The 16,772-nt window shown below is 55.2% G+C and overlaps 1 protein-coding gene across 5 annotated transcripts in view; it reads left to right on the top strand.

Annotated features, from left to right (window-relative positions):
* LOC132380625 (serine/threonine-protein kinase A-Raf-like) overlaps positions 1-5,055 on the top strand; it is a 134,785-nt gene extending 129,730 nt beyond the window's left edge. For all 5 annotated transcript variants that reach the window (XM_059949566.1, XM_059949562.1, XM_059949565.1 and 2 more), the window contains 3 exons: positions 2,098-2,229; positions 3,808-3,942; positions 4,325-5,055. In XM_059949566.1, the coding sequence (XP_059805549.1) occupies positions 2,098-2,229; positions 3,808-3,942; positions 4,325-4,465 (408 nt within the window). In that variant the 3' untranslated portion in view covers positions 4,466-5,055. The remainder of the gene's footprint in view (positions 1-2,097; positions 2,230-3,807; positions 3,943-4,324) is intronic.
* Positions 5,056-16,772: the final 11,717 nt, after the last annotated feature.

Here is a 16,772-nt window from a genome sequence, read left to right as displayed (position 1 = left end):
TGGATAGAGTGGATGATGAGAGGGTGTTCCCTATTGTGGGGTAGGCACAGCCCCAGGTTAGAAGGGCGTCTATTTAGGACAGAGGTGAGGCTTTAGCCGGAGGGTGGTGAGTCTGGACGCCAAGTCATTAAGTATATTTAAAGTGGAGGTCAATAGGTTCTTGATTGATAGGTTTAAAGGGAGAATGGGGTTGTGAGGGATAATCAGCCAGCCGTGAGGGAATGGTGGAGCAGATTCAATGGGCCGAATGGCCTCATTTTGTGCCTACGTCGCAGTTTATTGCCCCATGTGCTCATCACACTGCAGGCCACCACAGGCACGTAGGTACAAACAGCAGGCCAATCGCAGTCTGTAACAAAGCCGGCATCTCCACGCTGACAGCCCAGGTGTATCTCTATGATGCGTGCCTAGCCCACAGTGGGAGCTGTAAACGGGGTCCCAGTGAGTTCAAAGGGAGTGGGAAACAGGGTCCCTGTGGGTGTAAAGGGAGTGGGATGCAGGGTCCCGGTGGATTCAAAGGGAGTGGGATGCAGGGTCCCGGTGGGTTTAAAGGGAGTGGGATGCAGGTCCCGGTGGGTTTAAAGGGAGTGGGATGCAGGGTCCCGGTGGATTCAAAGGGAGTGGGATGCAGGGTCCCGGTGGGTTTAAAGGGAGTGGGATGCAGGTCCCGGTGGGTTTAAAGGGAGTGGGATGCAGGGTCCCGGTGGGTTCAAAGGGAGTGGGATGCAGGTCCCGGTGGATTGAAAGGGAGTGGGATGCAGGGTCCTGGTGGGTTCAAAGGGAGTGGGATGCAGGGTCCCGGTGGGTTTAAAGGGAGTGGGATGCAGGTCCCGGTGGGTTTAAAGGGAGTGGGATGCAGGTCCCGGTGGGTTTAAAGGGAGTGGGATGCAGGGTCCCGGTGGGTTTAAAGGGAGTGGGATGCAGGGTCCCGGTGGATTAAAAGGGAGTGGGATGCAGGGTCCCGGTGGGTTCAAAGGGAGCGGGATGCAGGGTCCCGGTGGGTTTAAAGGGAGTGGGATGCAGGGTCCCAGTGGGTTTAAAGGGAGTGGGATGCAGGTCCCGGTGGGTTTAAAGGGAGTGGGATGCAGGTCCCGGTGGGTTTAAAGGGAGCGGGATGCAGGGTCCCGGTGGGTTTAAAGGGAGTGGGATGCAGGGTCCCGGTGGATTGAAAGGGAGCGGGATGCAGGGTCCTGGTGGGTTTAAAGGGAGCGGGATGCAGGTCCCGGTGGGTTTAAAGGGAGTGGGTTGCAGGTCCTGGTGGATTGAAAGGGAGTGGGATGCAGGTCCCGGTGGATTCAAAGGGAGTGGGATGCAGGTCCCGGTGGGTTTAAAGGGAGTGGGATGCAGGGTCCCGGTGGGTTCAAAGGGAGCGGGATGCAGGTCCCGGTGGGTTTAAAGGGAGTGGAATGCAGGTCCTGGTGGGTTTAAAGGGAGTGGGATGCAGGGTCCCGGTGGGTTCAAAGGGAGCGGGATGCAGGGTCCCGGTGGGTTCAAAGGGAGCGGGATGCAGGTCCCGGTGGGTTTAAAGGGAGTGGGATGCAGGGTCCCGGTGGATTCAAAGGGAGTGGGATGCAGGTCCCGGTGGGTTTAAAGGGAGTGGGATGCAGGGTCCCGGTGGGTTTAAAGGGAGTGGGATGCAGGTCCCGGTGGGTTTAAAGGGAGCGGGATGCAGGTCCCGGTGGGTTTAAAGGGAGCGGGATGCAGGTCCCGGTGGGTTTAAAGTGAGTGGGATGCAGGGTCCCGGTGGGTTTAAAGGGAGTGGGATGCAGGGTCCTGGTGGGTTTAAAGGGAGTGGGATGCAAGGACCCAGTGAGTTTAAAAGGAGTGGGACACGGTGCCCTAGAGGGTTTAAAGTAAGCGGAATATGGAATCGCAGTGGGTTTAAAGGGAGTGGGGAATGGGGTTCCTGTCAGTTGGACAGAGTAATGTGTTTAACAGTAGTGGGTGCCAAGCCATCGGGATTCCAGGATGCTCAGAGCAGATTTTAGGAGTTTTCTGTCTCTCCAGCACCATCTGCTCAGCGCCGTCTGCGAGCGCACGCTATCGGCCCATCACCTCTCTCATCCCCCACATTTCCTATTTTCCATTACCTTCCAGGCTCCAGAGGTGATCCGGATGCAGGACAACAATCCCTACAGCTTCCAGTCGGATGTCTATGCCTACGGGATTGTGCTGTACGAGATCATGAGCGGGACCCTCCCCTACTCCCACATCAGCAACCGTGACCAGGTACCAGGGGAGGGGAGGGACAGACTAAGGAGGGGGAACAGGGTGGGAGTGCCCCAGGGAAAGGTGTACTGTTATGGTCTAGGGAAGAGGACAGACCGGGTAAGGCTGTACTGGCCAAAGACAGGTGTACTGGGGCAGTCTCAGGAGGGGGAAGCAGGGTGGGGACAGGCTGGGGAAGGGTGTATTGGGACGGACTAGGGGGCAGATCAGGGTGGGGACAGGCTGGGGAAGGGTATATTGGGACGGACTAGGGGGCAGAACAGGGTGGGGATGCTGGGGAAGGATGTATTTGGACAGACTAGGGATGGGGTACAGGTTGGGGACAGACTGAGGAAGGGTGTACTGAGACGGACTAGGGATGGGAAACAGGTTGGGGACAGACTGGGGAAGGGTGTACTGAGACGGACTAGGGATGGGAAACAGGTTGGGGACAGACTGGGGAAGGGTGTACTGAGACGGACTAGGGATGGGAAACAGGTTGGGGACAGACTGGGGAAGGGTGTACTGAGACGGATTAGGGATGGGGTACAGGTTGGGGACAGACTGAGGAAGGGTGTACTGAGACAGACTAGGGATGGGAAACAGGTTGGGGACAGACTGGGGAAGGATGTATTGGGACGGATTAGGGATGGGGTACAGGGTGGGGACAGGCTGGGGAAGGGTGTACTGAGACGGACTAGGGATGGGGTACAGGTTGGGGACAGACTGAGGAAGGGTGTACTGAGACGGATTAGGGATGGGGTACAGGGTGGGGACAGGCTGGGGAAGGGTGTACTGAGACGGACTAGGGATGGGGTACAGGTTGGGGACAGACTGGGGAAGGGTGTACTGAGACGGACTAGGGATGGGAAACAGGTTGGGGACAGACTGGGGAAGGATGTATTGGGACGGATTAGGGATGGGGTACAGGGTGGGGACAGGCTGGGGAAGGGTGTACTGAGACGGACTAGGGATGGGGTACAGGTTTGGGACAGACTGAGGAAGGGTGTACTGAGACGGACTAGGGATGGGAAACAGGTTGGGGACAGACTGGGGAAGGGTGTACTGAGACGGACTAGGGATGGGAAACAGGGTGGGGACTCACCAGGGAAGGACATATGAGGATGGACTACAAAGGGGGAATGTGGTCGGGACACGCCGAGGGAGGGAGTACTGGGATGGACTAGGGAGGCAAAACATGGTGGACCTGCTATGCTCCCTCAATGTGGACCCCCACTCAGCCCCTCTCCCGGTTTGTTGAGTCTGACTGGTTGAGGTAAATGCCCACTGAGCCCTCTTACTCAGTGCTGCCTCTTGGAGTGTCTCAACTGTCTCATTTCCCCTTTGCTGCCCCACTCTCTTGCCCCCTTGCCTTCCCCCTTCACTCTCCTACCCCATAACCATGCCTCCCATCACCTTCCCAGGTCCTCTCCCTCACCTACACGTTGGGGGTCTTTGATTTACTCACAGAACGTGCATGTTTGTGGGACACGGGAGGGTGGATCGGTGGAGGGAGTGGGGAGGGTGGAGGAGACGAGGAGAGATGTGGGGAGGGCAGGAGCTGACCTCTGTCCCATCACCTCACTCCCCCCATCACAGATTATCTTCATGGTGGGCCGTGGGTACCTGAGTCCCGACCTCAGCAAGGTTCACAGCAACTGCCCCAAGGCCATGAGGAGGCTTATTGTTGACTGCACCAAGTTCAAACGTGAGGAGCGGCCCCTCTTCATACAGGTACGGAGATGGGAAGGGTTGCAGGGGAGAGAGGATCATGGAAACAGGGAGGTGTAGGAGATTGACAGGGTCAGAAAGACTGGGAAAAGATAGGGGAACGAGGGAAACAGGGAGGGATGTAAGGAAGAGAGAGGGTCACAAAGACAGGGAGGAGGGAGGGGGTCATGGAAAAGGAGAAGGGTGTAGGGGAGGGAGAGGGTCACAAAGACTGGAAGAGAAAGGTCACAGAGATGAGAAAGAGGGGTCAGTATCAGGGAGGGAGTGTATCACAGAAATGACAGAGGGGTTTGGGGAGGGAGGAACTCTCAGTACCAGAGAGTGGGAGGACAGGAGTGGGTATGTGGTATGTGACCCCTGCATATGCTCCTCTCCGTACCTGCAGATCCTGGCCTCCATCGAGATGTTGCAGCGTTCTCTGCCCAAGATCGAGCGCAGTGCCTCTGAGCCGTCCCTTCACCGCGTGGTCCAGGCCGAGGACTTCAACCCCTTCCTGCTCACCACCTCCCGCCTGGTGCCGGCTTAGAACCCTTCCCTGGCTTCCTGGTCATTTCTGCCAGAGGGAGACCCTGCCCTCCTCGAGGGAGACTTCCCCCCCTCCCCCAATATGTGTCCAGAGCGGCAGTGATTGCCAGGGTCTTCACAGTGATTCACGTAACTTCCCCAAGACCTTCGTCTCTGGCCTCTCACATCCTGGAACCTTTTGTCCATGGCTCCTTATCTTCTGGACTCTCAAACCCCTGGTTTTCCAAAGATTCAAATCTCTGCCCCATTTGCCCTCCTCTCAGATCCTTCCGCTCTGAGCCCTCATCCTCAGGTGCTTTGTCCCCTAATAAGGGGCTCCAACAGTGGCCTTACATACTAGTTTCAAGCTGCCTGGTGGGGTGCTATCCCATCCCCCCCCTCCTGTCGGGATGGTCCCACTGTACCGATTGCTGGGGACCACCCCTGGACCAGTGTCCCGGTCCCCCTCTGTCCAAGGTCAGCAGAGCAGCCCTGCTGTGGCTCACGGTGATCACTGGCACGGCCCACCCAGGCAGTCTTCTCGTGCCTCAATATCGGATGCAATGTTTCACATTCCTGATCTTCTGGGATTAAAATCGATTTTACACTGAACTCTGGTCTGTGACTCAGCTATACTCTGTGAGTGATGCTCTTTGCATAATGTCCTATCATACATTCCCGGGGTCAGTGACAGAGTGAAACTCCCTCCACATCGTCCCTTCACACACTCCCGGGGTCAGACACAGAGTAAAGCTCCCTCCACACCGTCCCATCACACACTCCCGGGGTCAGACACAGAGTGAAGCTCCCTCCACTCTGTCCCATCACACACTCCCGGGGTCAGACACAGAGTGAAGCTCCCTCCACACCGTCCCATCACACACTCCCAGGGTCAGACACAGAGTGAAGCTCCCTCCACACCATCCCATCACACTCTCCCGGGGTCAGACACAGAGTGAAGCTCCCTCCACACCGTCCCATCACACACTCCCGGGGTCAGACACAGAGTGAAGCTCCCTCCACATCGTCCCATCACACACTCCTGGGGTGAGACACAGAGTGAAGCTCCCTCCACACCGTCGCAACACACAGTCCCGGGGTCAGACACAGAGTGAAACTCCCTCCACACTGTCCCATCACACACTCCCGGGGTCAGACACAGAGTGAAACCCCCTCCACACCGTCCCATCACACACTCCCGGGGTCAGACGCAGAGTGAAGCTCCCTTCACACCGTCGCAACACACATTCCCGGGGTCAGACACAGAGTGAAACTCCCTCCACACTGCCCCATCACACACTCCCGGGGTCAGACACAGAGTGAAACCCCCTCCACACCGTCCCATCACACACTCCCGGGGTCAGACACAGAGTAAAGCTCCCTCCACACCATCCCATCACACACTCCCGGGGTCAGACACAGAGTGAAGCTCCCTCCACACCGTCTCATCACACACTCCCGGGGTCAGATAGAGTGAAGCTCCCTCCACACCGTCCCATCACACACTCTGCTGGGGTGAGACACAGAGTGAAGCTCCCTCCACACCGTCCCATCACACACTCCTGGGGTCAGACACAGAGTGAAGCTCCCTCCATACCGTCCCATCACACACTCCTGGGGTCAGACACAGGGTGAAGCTCCCTCCACACCGTCCCATCACACACTCCCGGGGTCAGACACAGAGTGTAGCTGTTCTGATTGCGCTGGGAGAAATCGGGGAAAAACTACTTTATGAAGGTCTTGAATTGCTTGGAAATTGGTTTCCAACGTCCCTTGAACTTCTAAGTGAGCGGCTGGTTTAGAGTGGAAGCTTTGTTTGGAGTTTTTCTGCCAGTTTGGACCGGGTTCGTTGACGGCTTCGAACTGCGTAGCACTCTGCTGTGGCGGCTGGCAACTCGCCGTGAAGCAGTTTCACTCCCAAATCCCAAAACCGGAGGCAAACGACGTTGTTTGTCCCCACTGACATCGGGGCAACCTCCTTCCATCTCTATCGTAGGGATTCTCGTTCGGTGTTGGAGCCGAACCGTCGTTTGAGACGTCTCGACCTCTCACGGCCTGGAAGTTTCTACAGGACTAACGGAGCCTTTCCTGGCGTTGGAATTTCTGGCACGGAGCCAGCAAGGTGCTGTCGAGTACAAACTTTTCCTGCCAGTGACTCAACTCACTCCAGGACTTTCTAACCAGCACCACCGTATCATTCTCGGTTCGGACACATAAGTAACATGCCGGACCAGTCTACAGGGAGTCGCAGGCCTGCGGGGAGTTATGCATAGGCGGCTGCCTCTCCGGCCTCGGACAATGCCCTGTTTCGGACGGTGAAAGTTGAATGTGCAATGTATTTTGCGAACTGGAACTACGCTGGAAAAGTGCGCGGAGGCCATGGAGGACTTGTTGGGGAGAGATGGTGTTTTGGCCGCTGAGAAGGAGTTCGGGAAGGCGGTGTTTTACCTGAGGAATGATGAGTTGGTGCATCGGGCCCTCAGTAGAGGGATCACGGTGGAGAACATCTTTTTACAGATGGAGCTAGTGACAGCTCCCACACAACGCATCGTCCTCGGTCACGTACAGCCTTTCATCCCCAACGAGGACCTGCTTCCCGCATTGGCCCGCTTGGGGCAAGTACGGTCAGAGATAACTGCCATCAGGCACAAATTCAGGAGGCGCACCCTCCGGACCGTAATCTCTTTCCGGCGACAGGTATTCATGAAACTGGAAAAGGAGGACGAAGTTGAGGGCCGGTTTACTGTCCGGCACGAGGGGGTAGATTATCAGGTGTATTGGAGCTCTGAGCGCCCACGGTGCCATGCGTGCGGGGAGGTGGGGCACTTTCGGAGGGACTGTCCTAGCACCCGAAAACCCAGGGAGTCCACTTCAGGAACTTGTGCCCCAGCTACCTCTGCCCCTGATCCCATCCCTGCTCCAACACCTGTGCCGACCCCTGCTCCTGCCCCTGACCCTGTCTCTAACCCTGCCCCTATTCCTACGTCTGCTCCTACCCCTGTGGTTCAGGCGGGTGATCCTGGGGCTACGTGTGGGGAGGTTCAGGCGAGGGACGGGGTGGAGTCCGGGCGGGGCAAGAACACGTGAAGAAGTCGGCCCCCGAGACCGCAGAGCTCACGCCCATTTGCCCTGAGGTGGAGAGGGAGGCTCGGGGAAGCGTACGGTTAGACGGGGCGATAGGAGCGGAGAGTACCGCGCTGTCGGTGAATTCCGCACCTGTGTGCTCCTCCGGCTTGAAGAGGAGATGGGATTGTTCCCCCAAGAGGGCAGAGAATGCAGATGAGGGGGAGTCCCAGAAAGTGGTGGGGATCCGGGTGGGTGTTGTGTCTAACCCTGAATCCCCAGATGTAGACACCAGTCCTGGGGTGGGTGGTGTGGTTGTGCATGAAGCTAGTGCTGGGCCTGTTTGCACGCCTAAAACAGACCTGGAGCCCTCCACCCAGGACTTAGCAGTCAGCGCCTCCCTGGAGGCAAATGTATTAAGTAGTACAGGTGGAGAGGAGACCAGGCTCTCTCACAGTCAGCATCAGGCTGCCAGTGAATCCATTGGGCCAGAGCTGCTGGGGTCCCCTTCATGCCTGTCTCCTGGGGAGGGTGATGTACCCGGCATGCCGACCCCATCAACTAATGGCCTGCAGGGAGTCCCTTGGGATTTTCCCTCCATCGTCGCAACTGTGGGTAAGACTGCTGCGACGGTGGAGCGGGAAGGTATAGGGGAGGTACCCACTGTGCAGTGTAGGTTACAGGGGCAGCCACCTTATACACCACCTGAGGAGGACGGTGGGGGATCTGTCTGCAGTGAGGGGTTGGAGGGGGATTCATTTGACAGCGAGACAATGGACATCCTCACCCCTCCAGAGAAGTCCCCATTGATACCTGTGGAGGAGATCAGAGAGTTTATTCACTCCTCCGTTGGTGCAAAGCATCGGCCTAAACTAGCCTCGCTTCGCTGGCCTAGCATGCCGAGGCTGGTGAAGTCCCTGAGGGTCATCCTCAGACGGAAGGGGAAGGGGAAGAGGAATGCTGTGTCAGGGAATGACAGGCGGCAGCTGAAATCCTTCCTGGATGACCTGGTGCGGGACATCAGGATGAAAAGCAGCCTCGCTCCTGGAGATGGTGGGTCACAGGGTAGCGATGGTAGCAGTCGGGCCCGGAAAGCAAAGGATATTCTCGGTTTTCTTCGGGAGTGTGCGGCTGAGGGCGCCATCGCTCTCAGTGGGAAGGGGACTGGGGCTGAGGCCTAGTGTGCTCCCGACTTGAAGCTTACCATAGCTAGTCTCAATGTAAACGGTAGCAGGGGCTCTCTCCGCAGGTATAACAGTCTCTCAGTCCTCAGGGACGGGAGATACGCGGTGAGTTTCCTGCAGGAAACCCATACCACCCCGGGGGACGAGTCCGCTTGGCTCCTGGAGTGGCAGGGCGGGGTCTACATGAGTCACCTTAGCTCCAACTCTAGTGGGGTGGCGATCCTGTTGGCCCCAACCTTCCGGCCAGAAATCGTAGGAGTCCAAGATGTTGTGCCCGGCCGTCTGCTCCACCTGGCTGTGCGCCTGGATGGAGTACCGTTACATTTTATCAACGTGTATGCTCCGAGGCGCGGGGTGATGCAGACGCGCCTATTCTGTCAGCTGTCCACCTTGCTGAGTGCCATCGACCCGGGGGACTGCGTCATCCTCGGGGGAGACTTCAACTGTACCCTCGAGGTGGAGGACCGCTCGGGCCTCCAACGCGACCCGGCATCGGCGAAAAAGTTAAAGGAGCTAGTCGGCTCCTTTGACTTGGTGGACAGCTGGCGGAATCTTCACCCGGACTCTAGCGCCTTCTCCAGAAGATCTAGAGAGGGGGGTTCCCGGATAGACCGCCTGTATATCTCTCGGGCTTATGTCTCCAGCGTGTCGGCTTCCTCCATGCGGCCGGTGTCGTGCTCGGATCATCACCTTGTGTGGATGGAATTTACTCCTCTGCACCCTAGGGTGGGATCCGGGTATTGGCACTTTAACAACCGGCTGCTGGAGGACAGCCGATTCCGGGATTCATTCCGAACGTTCTGGCCCACCTGGAGAGAGAGACGGAGAGAGTTCAGCTCCCTACGGCTGTGGTGGGATGTGGGCAAGGCCCACATCCGGTTTTTATGTCGGGAGTACACTAGGGGGTCGACAAAGAGGCGGGGGTCTGAGATTGAGCTGCTTGAGAGAGCGTTGCTTGACCTGGAGTCCCGTCTTGGTTCGACCGGTGGAGACCATCAAACGTGGCAGGAATACCAGGAGAAGAAGGACGCACTCAGGAATCTGCAGCTTCAGCAGTCCCGAGGTGCGTATGTGAGGTCGCGGATCCAAATGCTGCAAGATTTGGACCGCGGCTCACCCTTCTTCTACTCGTTGGAGAAGTGGCAGGGAGTTCAAAAGCAGCTGGTGGAGCTATTGGCTGCTGATGGCTCCTCCATCACGGATCCTGACGAAATTATCGAAGAAGTCCGCACTTTCTATCGGTCCTTATTCTCACCGGATCCGTCAAATGCGGGGGCGTGCAGTGAGGTCTGGGAAGATTTGCCAAAGGTCAGCGCTGATGACGCAGCGCGTCTGGACGCCTCCCTGACTGGGGAGGAGCTGTCTGCTGCCCTTCGGCAACTCCGGAGGGGTAAGTCCCCTGGCTTAGATGGTCTGAGTGTGGAGTTTTATCAGGCTTTTTGGGATGTCCTGGGGGTCGATTACTGCCTTGTTCTAGGGGAGAGCCTAGCCACCGGGGAATTGCCCCTCTCATGGCGGAGAGCTGTCGTGGTCCTGCTGCCCAAGAAGGGAGACCTTCGCCTGCTAAAGAACTGGCGCCCGGTCTCCCTCTTGTGCGCGGACTACAAGATCTTCGCCCGGGCAATGGCCAACCGTCTTGGTTCAGTACTGAGACAGGTGATTCATCCTGACCAATCTTACACAGTCCCGGGCCGCTCCATCCAGGACAATGTCCACCTAGTACGGGACCTGATCCACCTGCACCAGGAGACTGGGTCCCCGGCAGCGTTTCTTTCTCTTGACCAGGAGAAGGCGTTTGACCGGGTAGACCACAGTTTCCTGGTGGGCACTCTGCAGGCCTTTGGGCTCGGACCACACTTTGTGGCCCGAGTTCGGCTCCTCTACTCTGCCGCAGAGTGCCTTGTTAAGGTCAATGGATCACTGGCAGCACCCATTCCCTTCAGGAGAGGAGTACGTCAGGGATGCCCCATGTCCGGTCAATTGTATGCGATCTGTGTCGAGCCATTCCTGAGCCTCCTACGGCGAAGACTGACAGGTCTGGTTCTGCGTGAACAGGACATGGAGGTCGTCCTCTCGGCCTACGCCGATGATGTACTCCTCATGATGACAGATCCCAATGACCTGCGGAAGATGCGCGAGTGCCAAGACGTTTTCTCGACGGCATCCTCCGCCAGGATCAACTGGGCGAAATGTTCCGGACTCTTAGTGGGTCAGTGGCAGGTGGACTCCCTGCCGGAGGAGATGAGAGCTTTTGAGTGGAGTACTCGGCGTCTCCTCTATCGGAGTCTACCTGAGTCCTTCTGGGGAGACCTGGCTGGCGAACTGGCAGGACCTGGAGACGAAAGTCATGCTGGGGAGCTGGTCAGGCCTTCTCAGGGTGCTTTCCTATCAAGGCAGGGTGGTGGTCATAAACCAGCTGGTGGCCTCCATGTTGTGGTATCGGATGGTCACCTTGGCCCCTCCTGCCCCGTTTGTTGCAAGACTGCAGAGGAAATTAGTGGACTTCTTCTGGGGCAACAGGAAACACTGGGTCTCTGCAGCGGTCTTGAGTCTCCCATTGGGAGAGGGCGGACAGTCGCTGGTGTGCGTCCGAACGCAGCTGGCGGCTCTCCGCCTCAGGACTCTGCAGAGATTCCTGTACGCCGAGCACTCTCCCAGGTGGCACATGTTGGCGACTTTCTTCCTCCGGAGGGCTGCTGTCTTCACGAAGACATGCGGCTACCACCGGCGGGCGTCAGCCGTACTGCTCTGCGGAGTCTGCCCGGCTTCTATCAGGACCTACTGAGAGTCTGGAACATGGTCGCCTCAGGCCGGGAATCCCCTCCTCAGGCGGAGGGCGGGGTCCTGGCCGACCCTTGCCCTACCTCAGTGGCTGTCGGTGCGGCTCAGTTGTGTGGACCGACTCAGGCCGAGCTGCTGGTCGGGCCCAGACCCCGCAATCTTCTCCGGGAGCCGTGTCCACACAACTTGAGCCGTCTCTCATCGATACCCACAGTCCCATTCAGGGATGCAAGTAGGAGGTATCTGTATGGGCTGCTACTCCACATCCTCCACTTCCTTGCCCTTGTACACCGTCCCGACACGCCATGGCGGTCGGTCCTTCCACCCAGAGGTGAGGAGGGTCCCCACTGGAAGTCCCTTTATGCCGGGGTTCTTCCCATGCACCTGGGGGATCTCGGCTGGAGGGTACTGCATAGGGCAGTGCCCTGCAATAAGTTTTTCAGTTTGTACATGGACTTCCCACCCACATGCCACTTCTGTGGGCTGGAGGAGACCGTGTACCACATGTACATGGAGTGTGTGAGGCTGCAGCCTCTTTTTGCATATTTGCGTGGGCTGCTTCTCGCCTTCTGGCTGCATTTTAGTCCCACCCTGTTTATATATGGTCATCCAGTAAGGAAGGGGGCATGGAGGGATGAGGATGTCCTAGTCAACTTGCTCCTGGGGCTGGCGAAATCCGCCATCCGTGGGTCTTGGAAACGGGTGGCGGGAGGATCTCCCCGGGCAGACTGCCTGGCGATGTTTAGGGGGTATGTTCGTGCCCGGGTAACTATTGAAAAGGAACACGCGCAGTCCACAGTGGCCTTGGAGGAGTTTCGAGACCGTTGGGCTCCGCGGGGTGTGAATGCCATCGTAGGTAGAGATGGCAACATTCTGGTGTAATGTCTATTGTCTATTTGTAGTGCAGTAATTGTGTTTGCCACTGTTTTGTATATATTGTATAGCACCGAAATTTGTAATAAAGGATTTTGTAATAAAAAAAAAAGGGGTCAGACACAGAGTGAAGCTCCCTCCACACTATCCCATCATACTGTCGCAGGAGTCAGAGACAAAGTGAAGCTCTCTCACCTCACACACTGCTAAAGATATGCAGGTGACCTTGCAGTCTCATGGTGCCAATGCATCTCTCACTTGAATCCACCCTTGAACCAGGCAATTACCAGTTTCCACGTCTATGATGGGGGAGAGCGAGGAGGTGCCTTTACAGACATAGCTATCACCTGTTATATCCCAGTTATCTATGTTTCTATCCCAGCCTTCTCCGTTTTCCGCAGGGCACGGCACACTGGCCCTCCATCAGTCGGGGTGCTGAATACAAGAGCCAGAAGGTGGCGCTGCAGCCTGCTCAGGCCCTACTCCGATATTGTGTGGAGTTCTGGTCGTTTCTGTCCACAGAACAAACGTTGGGGCTTCTGACCGAAGAGTAGAGTTCAGACCGTCGAGCCTGCTCCACCATTTCATCAGGATGCTGCCTGGATTAGAGGACCTGAGCCTTGGGTTGTTTTCTCTGGACCGGCCGAGGCTGAAGGGGGACCTAATAAGATTATGAGAGGCAGAGATTGAGTAGATGGACTCTTTCCCCCGGGTAGAAATGTCAAATACCAGAGGCATTCATTTAAGGTGAGAGGGAGATAGATCAAGGGAGATGTTGGGGAAGTTTTTTTTTACACAGAATGGCAGGTGTCCAGAAAGCCCTGCCAGAGGATGTTAGACATACGAATGTGCAAGGATTGGGGGTATATGCAGCATGTGCAGGCAGAAGGTCTTCAGTTTAATTCAGCATGGTGTTCATCACTGAAAGGATGGGCTGAAGGGCCTCGGCCCGTGCTGTCCTGTCGCGCTGCACCAGCTCCGGCTATGGGAATTTCGGTCCATGTGGGAACCAACTGGACAGGAAGAGAAGAGATGGTTATGAGAATTGAAATTCCAGAGTTTGCAGCCAAACCTGGGGCAGTCTTGGCAAATGAACTCCATCACACAAATCCAAAGTGGTGACTTGGTGTGGACATTTTTATTTTTAGCATCTCATGGAACACTGTTTTTGGAGCCAGTTATTCCCATGTGCAGTTGCATTCAGTTTTATAACAAATTGCACATAAGCTACACCATTGTAATCAGAGCTAAAGGCATACCTTGACACTTCCCCGAAAAATGCTCAGAGTCAAGTTGTTGTAAACAACTTTATTTCATGTATCCAATGGTCTGGATAACTATACATGCATTTGCACGACAGTGCCACTTAAGTCTGAAAAGTTATATGCACTTGCATAACAGAAATTTCACACAATGCAAAGTTGTGCTTCCCGAGCAAAAAGCACAGAGGATGCTGGGTATGAATGATAAGGAGAGGTCGGGCAAACTTGAGTTGTTTTCCCCAGAGCAGTGGAGATTGAGGGGAGACCCAATTGAGGTTCACAGACAGCTTCCCCCCCCCCCCCCCAGGGTCAGAATGTCCAACACCTTTTAATGTGAGAGGGAGTGAGTTCAAAAGGTGTGCAGGGCAGAGAGTGGTGAGTGCTGGAATACGTTACCATGGGTAGTGGTGAAGGCAGGTACAATAGAGGTGTTTAACAGGCACATAAAAGATTCCAGATTCAGATGTACATCGAAACATAGCAAAGACAAAGTTCTAATCTAGTCTATTCGAAGGGCATCAAAGGTTACGGGGAGATGAAGGGAGAATGGGATTGAGAGGAATAATAAATCAGCCATGATGGATTTGTGGAGCAGACTCAATGGGCTGAATGGCCTGAATTCTGTCCCTGTGTCTCGTGGAAATGCACCATTTGCATTAACAGCCAACACACCCAGGGATGTCCTGGGGGCAGCCCACAAGAGTCACCGCATATTCCGGTGCTGGCAGAGCATGCCCACAATGCTCGGCAAAACAACAGCACCTGGACAAGTCCCACTTCAGCCTCCAGTGGGGGCATTTAGTTTTGTTTCGTATGGCAGATGTTTTGCTCTGATTTGTTTTTGTTAAGCCAGTCGCGGCAAAGCCATCTGGGATCGTGGTGAGAGGGCATGTTTGGACCAGGTGGGGGGTCGTCCTGGGTTGGGGCACCACAACGGCAGGGTTGGGGTTTGTTGGGCACCCCCATCGGCGTAGTGCTTGTGCTGCTTTGGCGTGTCGACTTCTGAGTCTATTTGCTGCTGTCCAGTTTGTTTTTTACTGGTAGCTGCAGTGAAGCCCAGGAGCAGCGAGGTGGGGCCGTCGATCAGATCTCCAGCAGGGGGCGTGTTGGCGCCGTTCAGTGGGTCCCGGTCGGTCAAGTTGGAGAAAGGGATTTGAGTCGGGAACTTGCAGGAGCATTTTCAGTGAGTTTACGCACTGGAACGTTGTTGGGCATATTTTGGATACGTTTGTAGAATTTTGCTGAAGCTGCTGTTCTACGGATCTCCGGAGGTGTTATTCCTCTCATTATTGGGAGCCAAGGACAGGTGTGGATTTTAGAGCTCCTGAGATTATTATCATAGAAGTGTGGAGCTGTGTATTGATTATTGTGTGAGGACTTCTCTTACTGGCGCGTGCGCAATATTCGGCGACTTTGAAACATACTGCTAGATGTTCGTAGGACGTACTGGTTCACTCTAGTCTAGCACTAGATTAAAAACTTGGCCTGGGAGGAGCGGACATGTCTGTCCGCTCGGGTCCCGGGGTTGGATCGATCTGCGCCTGACATCTCGTCCACAGCCGTTCCAACGTGGGTGGCCCTGGGTTGCCATCGCCTGATGGAGTCCTTGAAGCATACAAGCCTCCATACGATGTCGTGAGGAGGACATTGAGTACAAATTCTCATCAAGATCAGCACCACATTGTGGCCCAAATAACCTGTCGAGTGTTGTACTGTAATCACAAACAAGAGAAAATCTGCAGATGCTGGAAATTCAAGTAACACGCGCAAAATGCTGGAGGAACTCGGCAGGCCAGGCAGCGTCTATGGAAGAGTACAGATGCAACGCAGAATAGACACAGCCACACCTCCCAGAAATCCCCCAAGTTAACCCTAACCGAAACACGGGACAATTTACAATGACCAATTAACCCAGTAACTGCCGTGTCTTTGGATCGTGGGCTTTCTCCACGTATTCACGGGGAGAAGGTACAGACTCCTTACAGACAGTGGCGGGAGCTAAGCCTGCATCGCTGGTAGCGTTCTCCCTGTGGCCCAGTGTTTCCCGCGGGTGCTCCACACGGGGAATACAGAGCGCCCGCGATGGGCTGGGAAGCTGAATGGTGAGGGGGTGTCTATAGGTAAGTTTAAGCAGAGTGTCGGGCACCAGTTAGAACACAGAAAATTACAGCACACTCCGGGCCCAATTGTTTAACCTACTCTAAGATCAATCTAACCCTTCCCTCCCACATGACCCTCCATTTCCCTAACCTACAGAATTCAAAGTGAATTTATTATGAAAGTACATATATGTCACCATATACAGTCGTGGGATTCATTTTCTTGTGGGCATACTCAATAAATCCATAGAAACAGAAAACAGCACAATATATGCCCTTCGACCCACAAGTCCATAATTGAATAATAACCATAATAGAGTCAATGAAAGACATCGATTGGGCATTCAACCAGTGGGCAAAAGAGCCCAAACTGTGCCAGTACAAACAAACAAGTAAACAAACAAGCAATAAATAACGGGAACTTGAAAGAGTCCATAGGTTGTGGGATCACTTCAGTGATGGGACAAGTGAAGTTATCCCCTGTGGTTCGAGAGCCTGATGGTTAATGGATCTGCCTGTCTAACAATCCCTTAAATGCGCCTAATGTATTTGCCTCTACCACCACCCCGCTAGCACCTACCATCCTCTGTGTTTCAGAAAACACATCTGACATTCCTCCCTTATTTTCCTCCCATCATCTCAAAATTATGCACCCTCCTATTAAACCACCTCCGCCCTGGCTGGCCACTCTATCGTCTTGAACACCTCTACGAAGTCACCTCCTTCACCCCAAAGAGAAAAGCCCTGTAGCTCGCTCAGCCTTTCCTCAGAAGACATGCTCTCTAGACCAGGTGGCATTAGGGTTGGTATCTGGAGTAGTGAATCATGGTTCGGATCAGAGATCGGGGAGTCACAGAGTTAAACAACACCTGCCCAAGATTCCCACCCATTGATCCATTACTGGCTCACATCCCTCTGAACCAGGGGTTCCCAACCTTTGTTATACCATAGACCAATATCATTCGGCCAGGAGCCCATTGACCCCAAGTTTGGAAACCCTGCTCAAAACCTTTCCGATCCATGTAGCTGTACAGGGGTCTTTGAAATGTCGTTCGTGTACCTGCCTC

Source organism: Hypanus sabinus, chromosome 24 (assembly GCF_030144855.1).
Source record: "Hypanus sabinus isolate sHypSab1 chromosome 24, sHypSab1.hap1, whole genome shotgun sequence".
In the NCBI taxonomy this organism is placed as follows: domain Eukaryota; kingdom Metazoa; phylum Chordata; class Chondrichthyes; order Myliobatiformes; family Dasyatidae; genus Hypanus; species Hypanus sabinus.
This window is presented reverse-complemented; position numbering and strand designations above follow the sequence as displayed.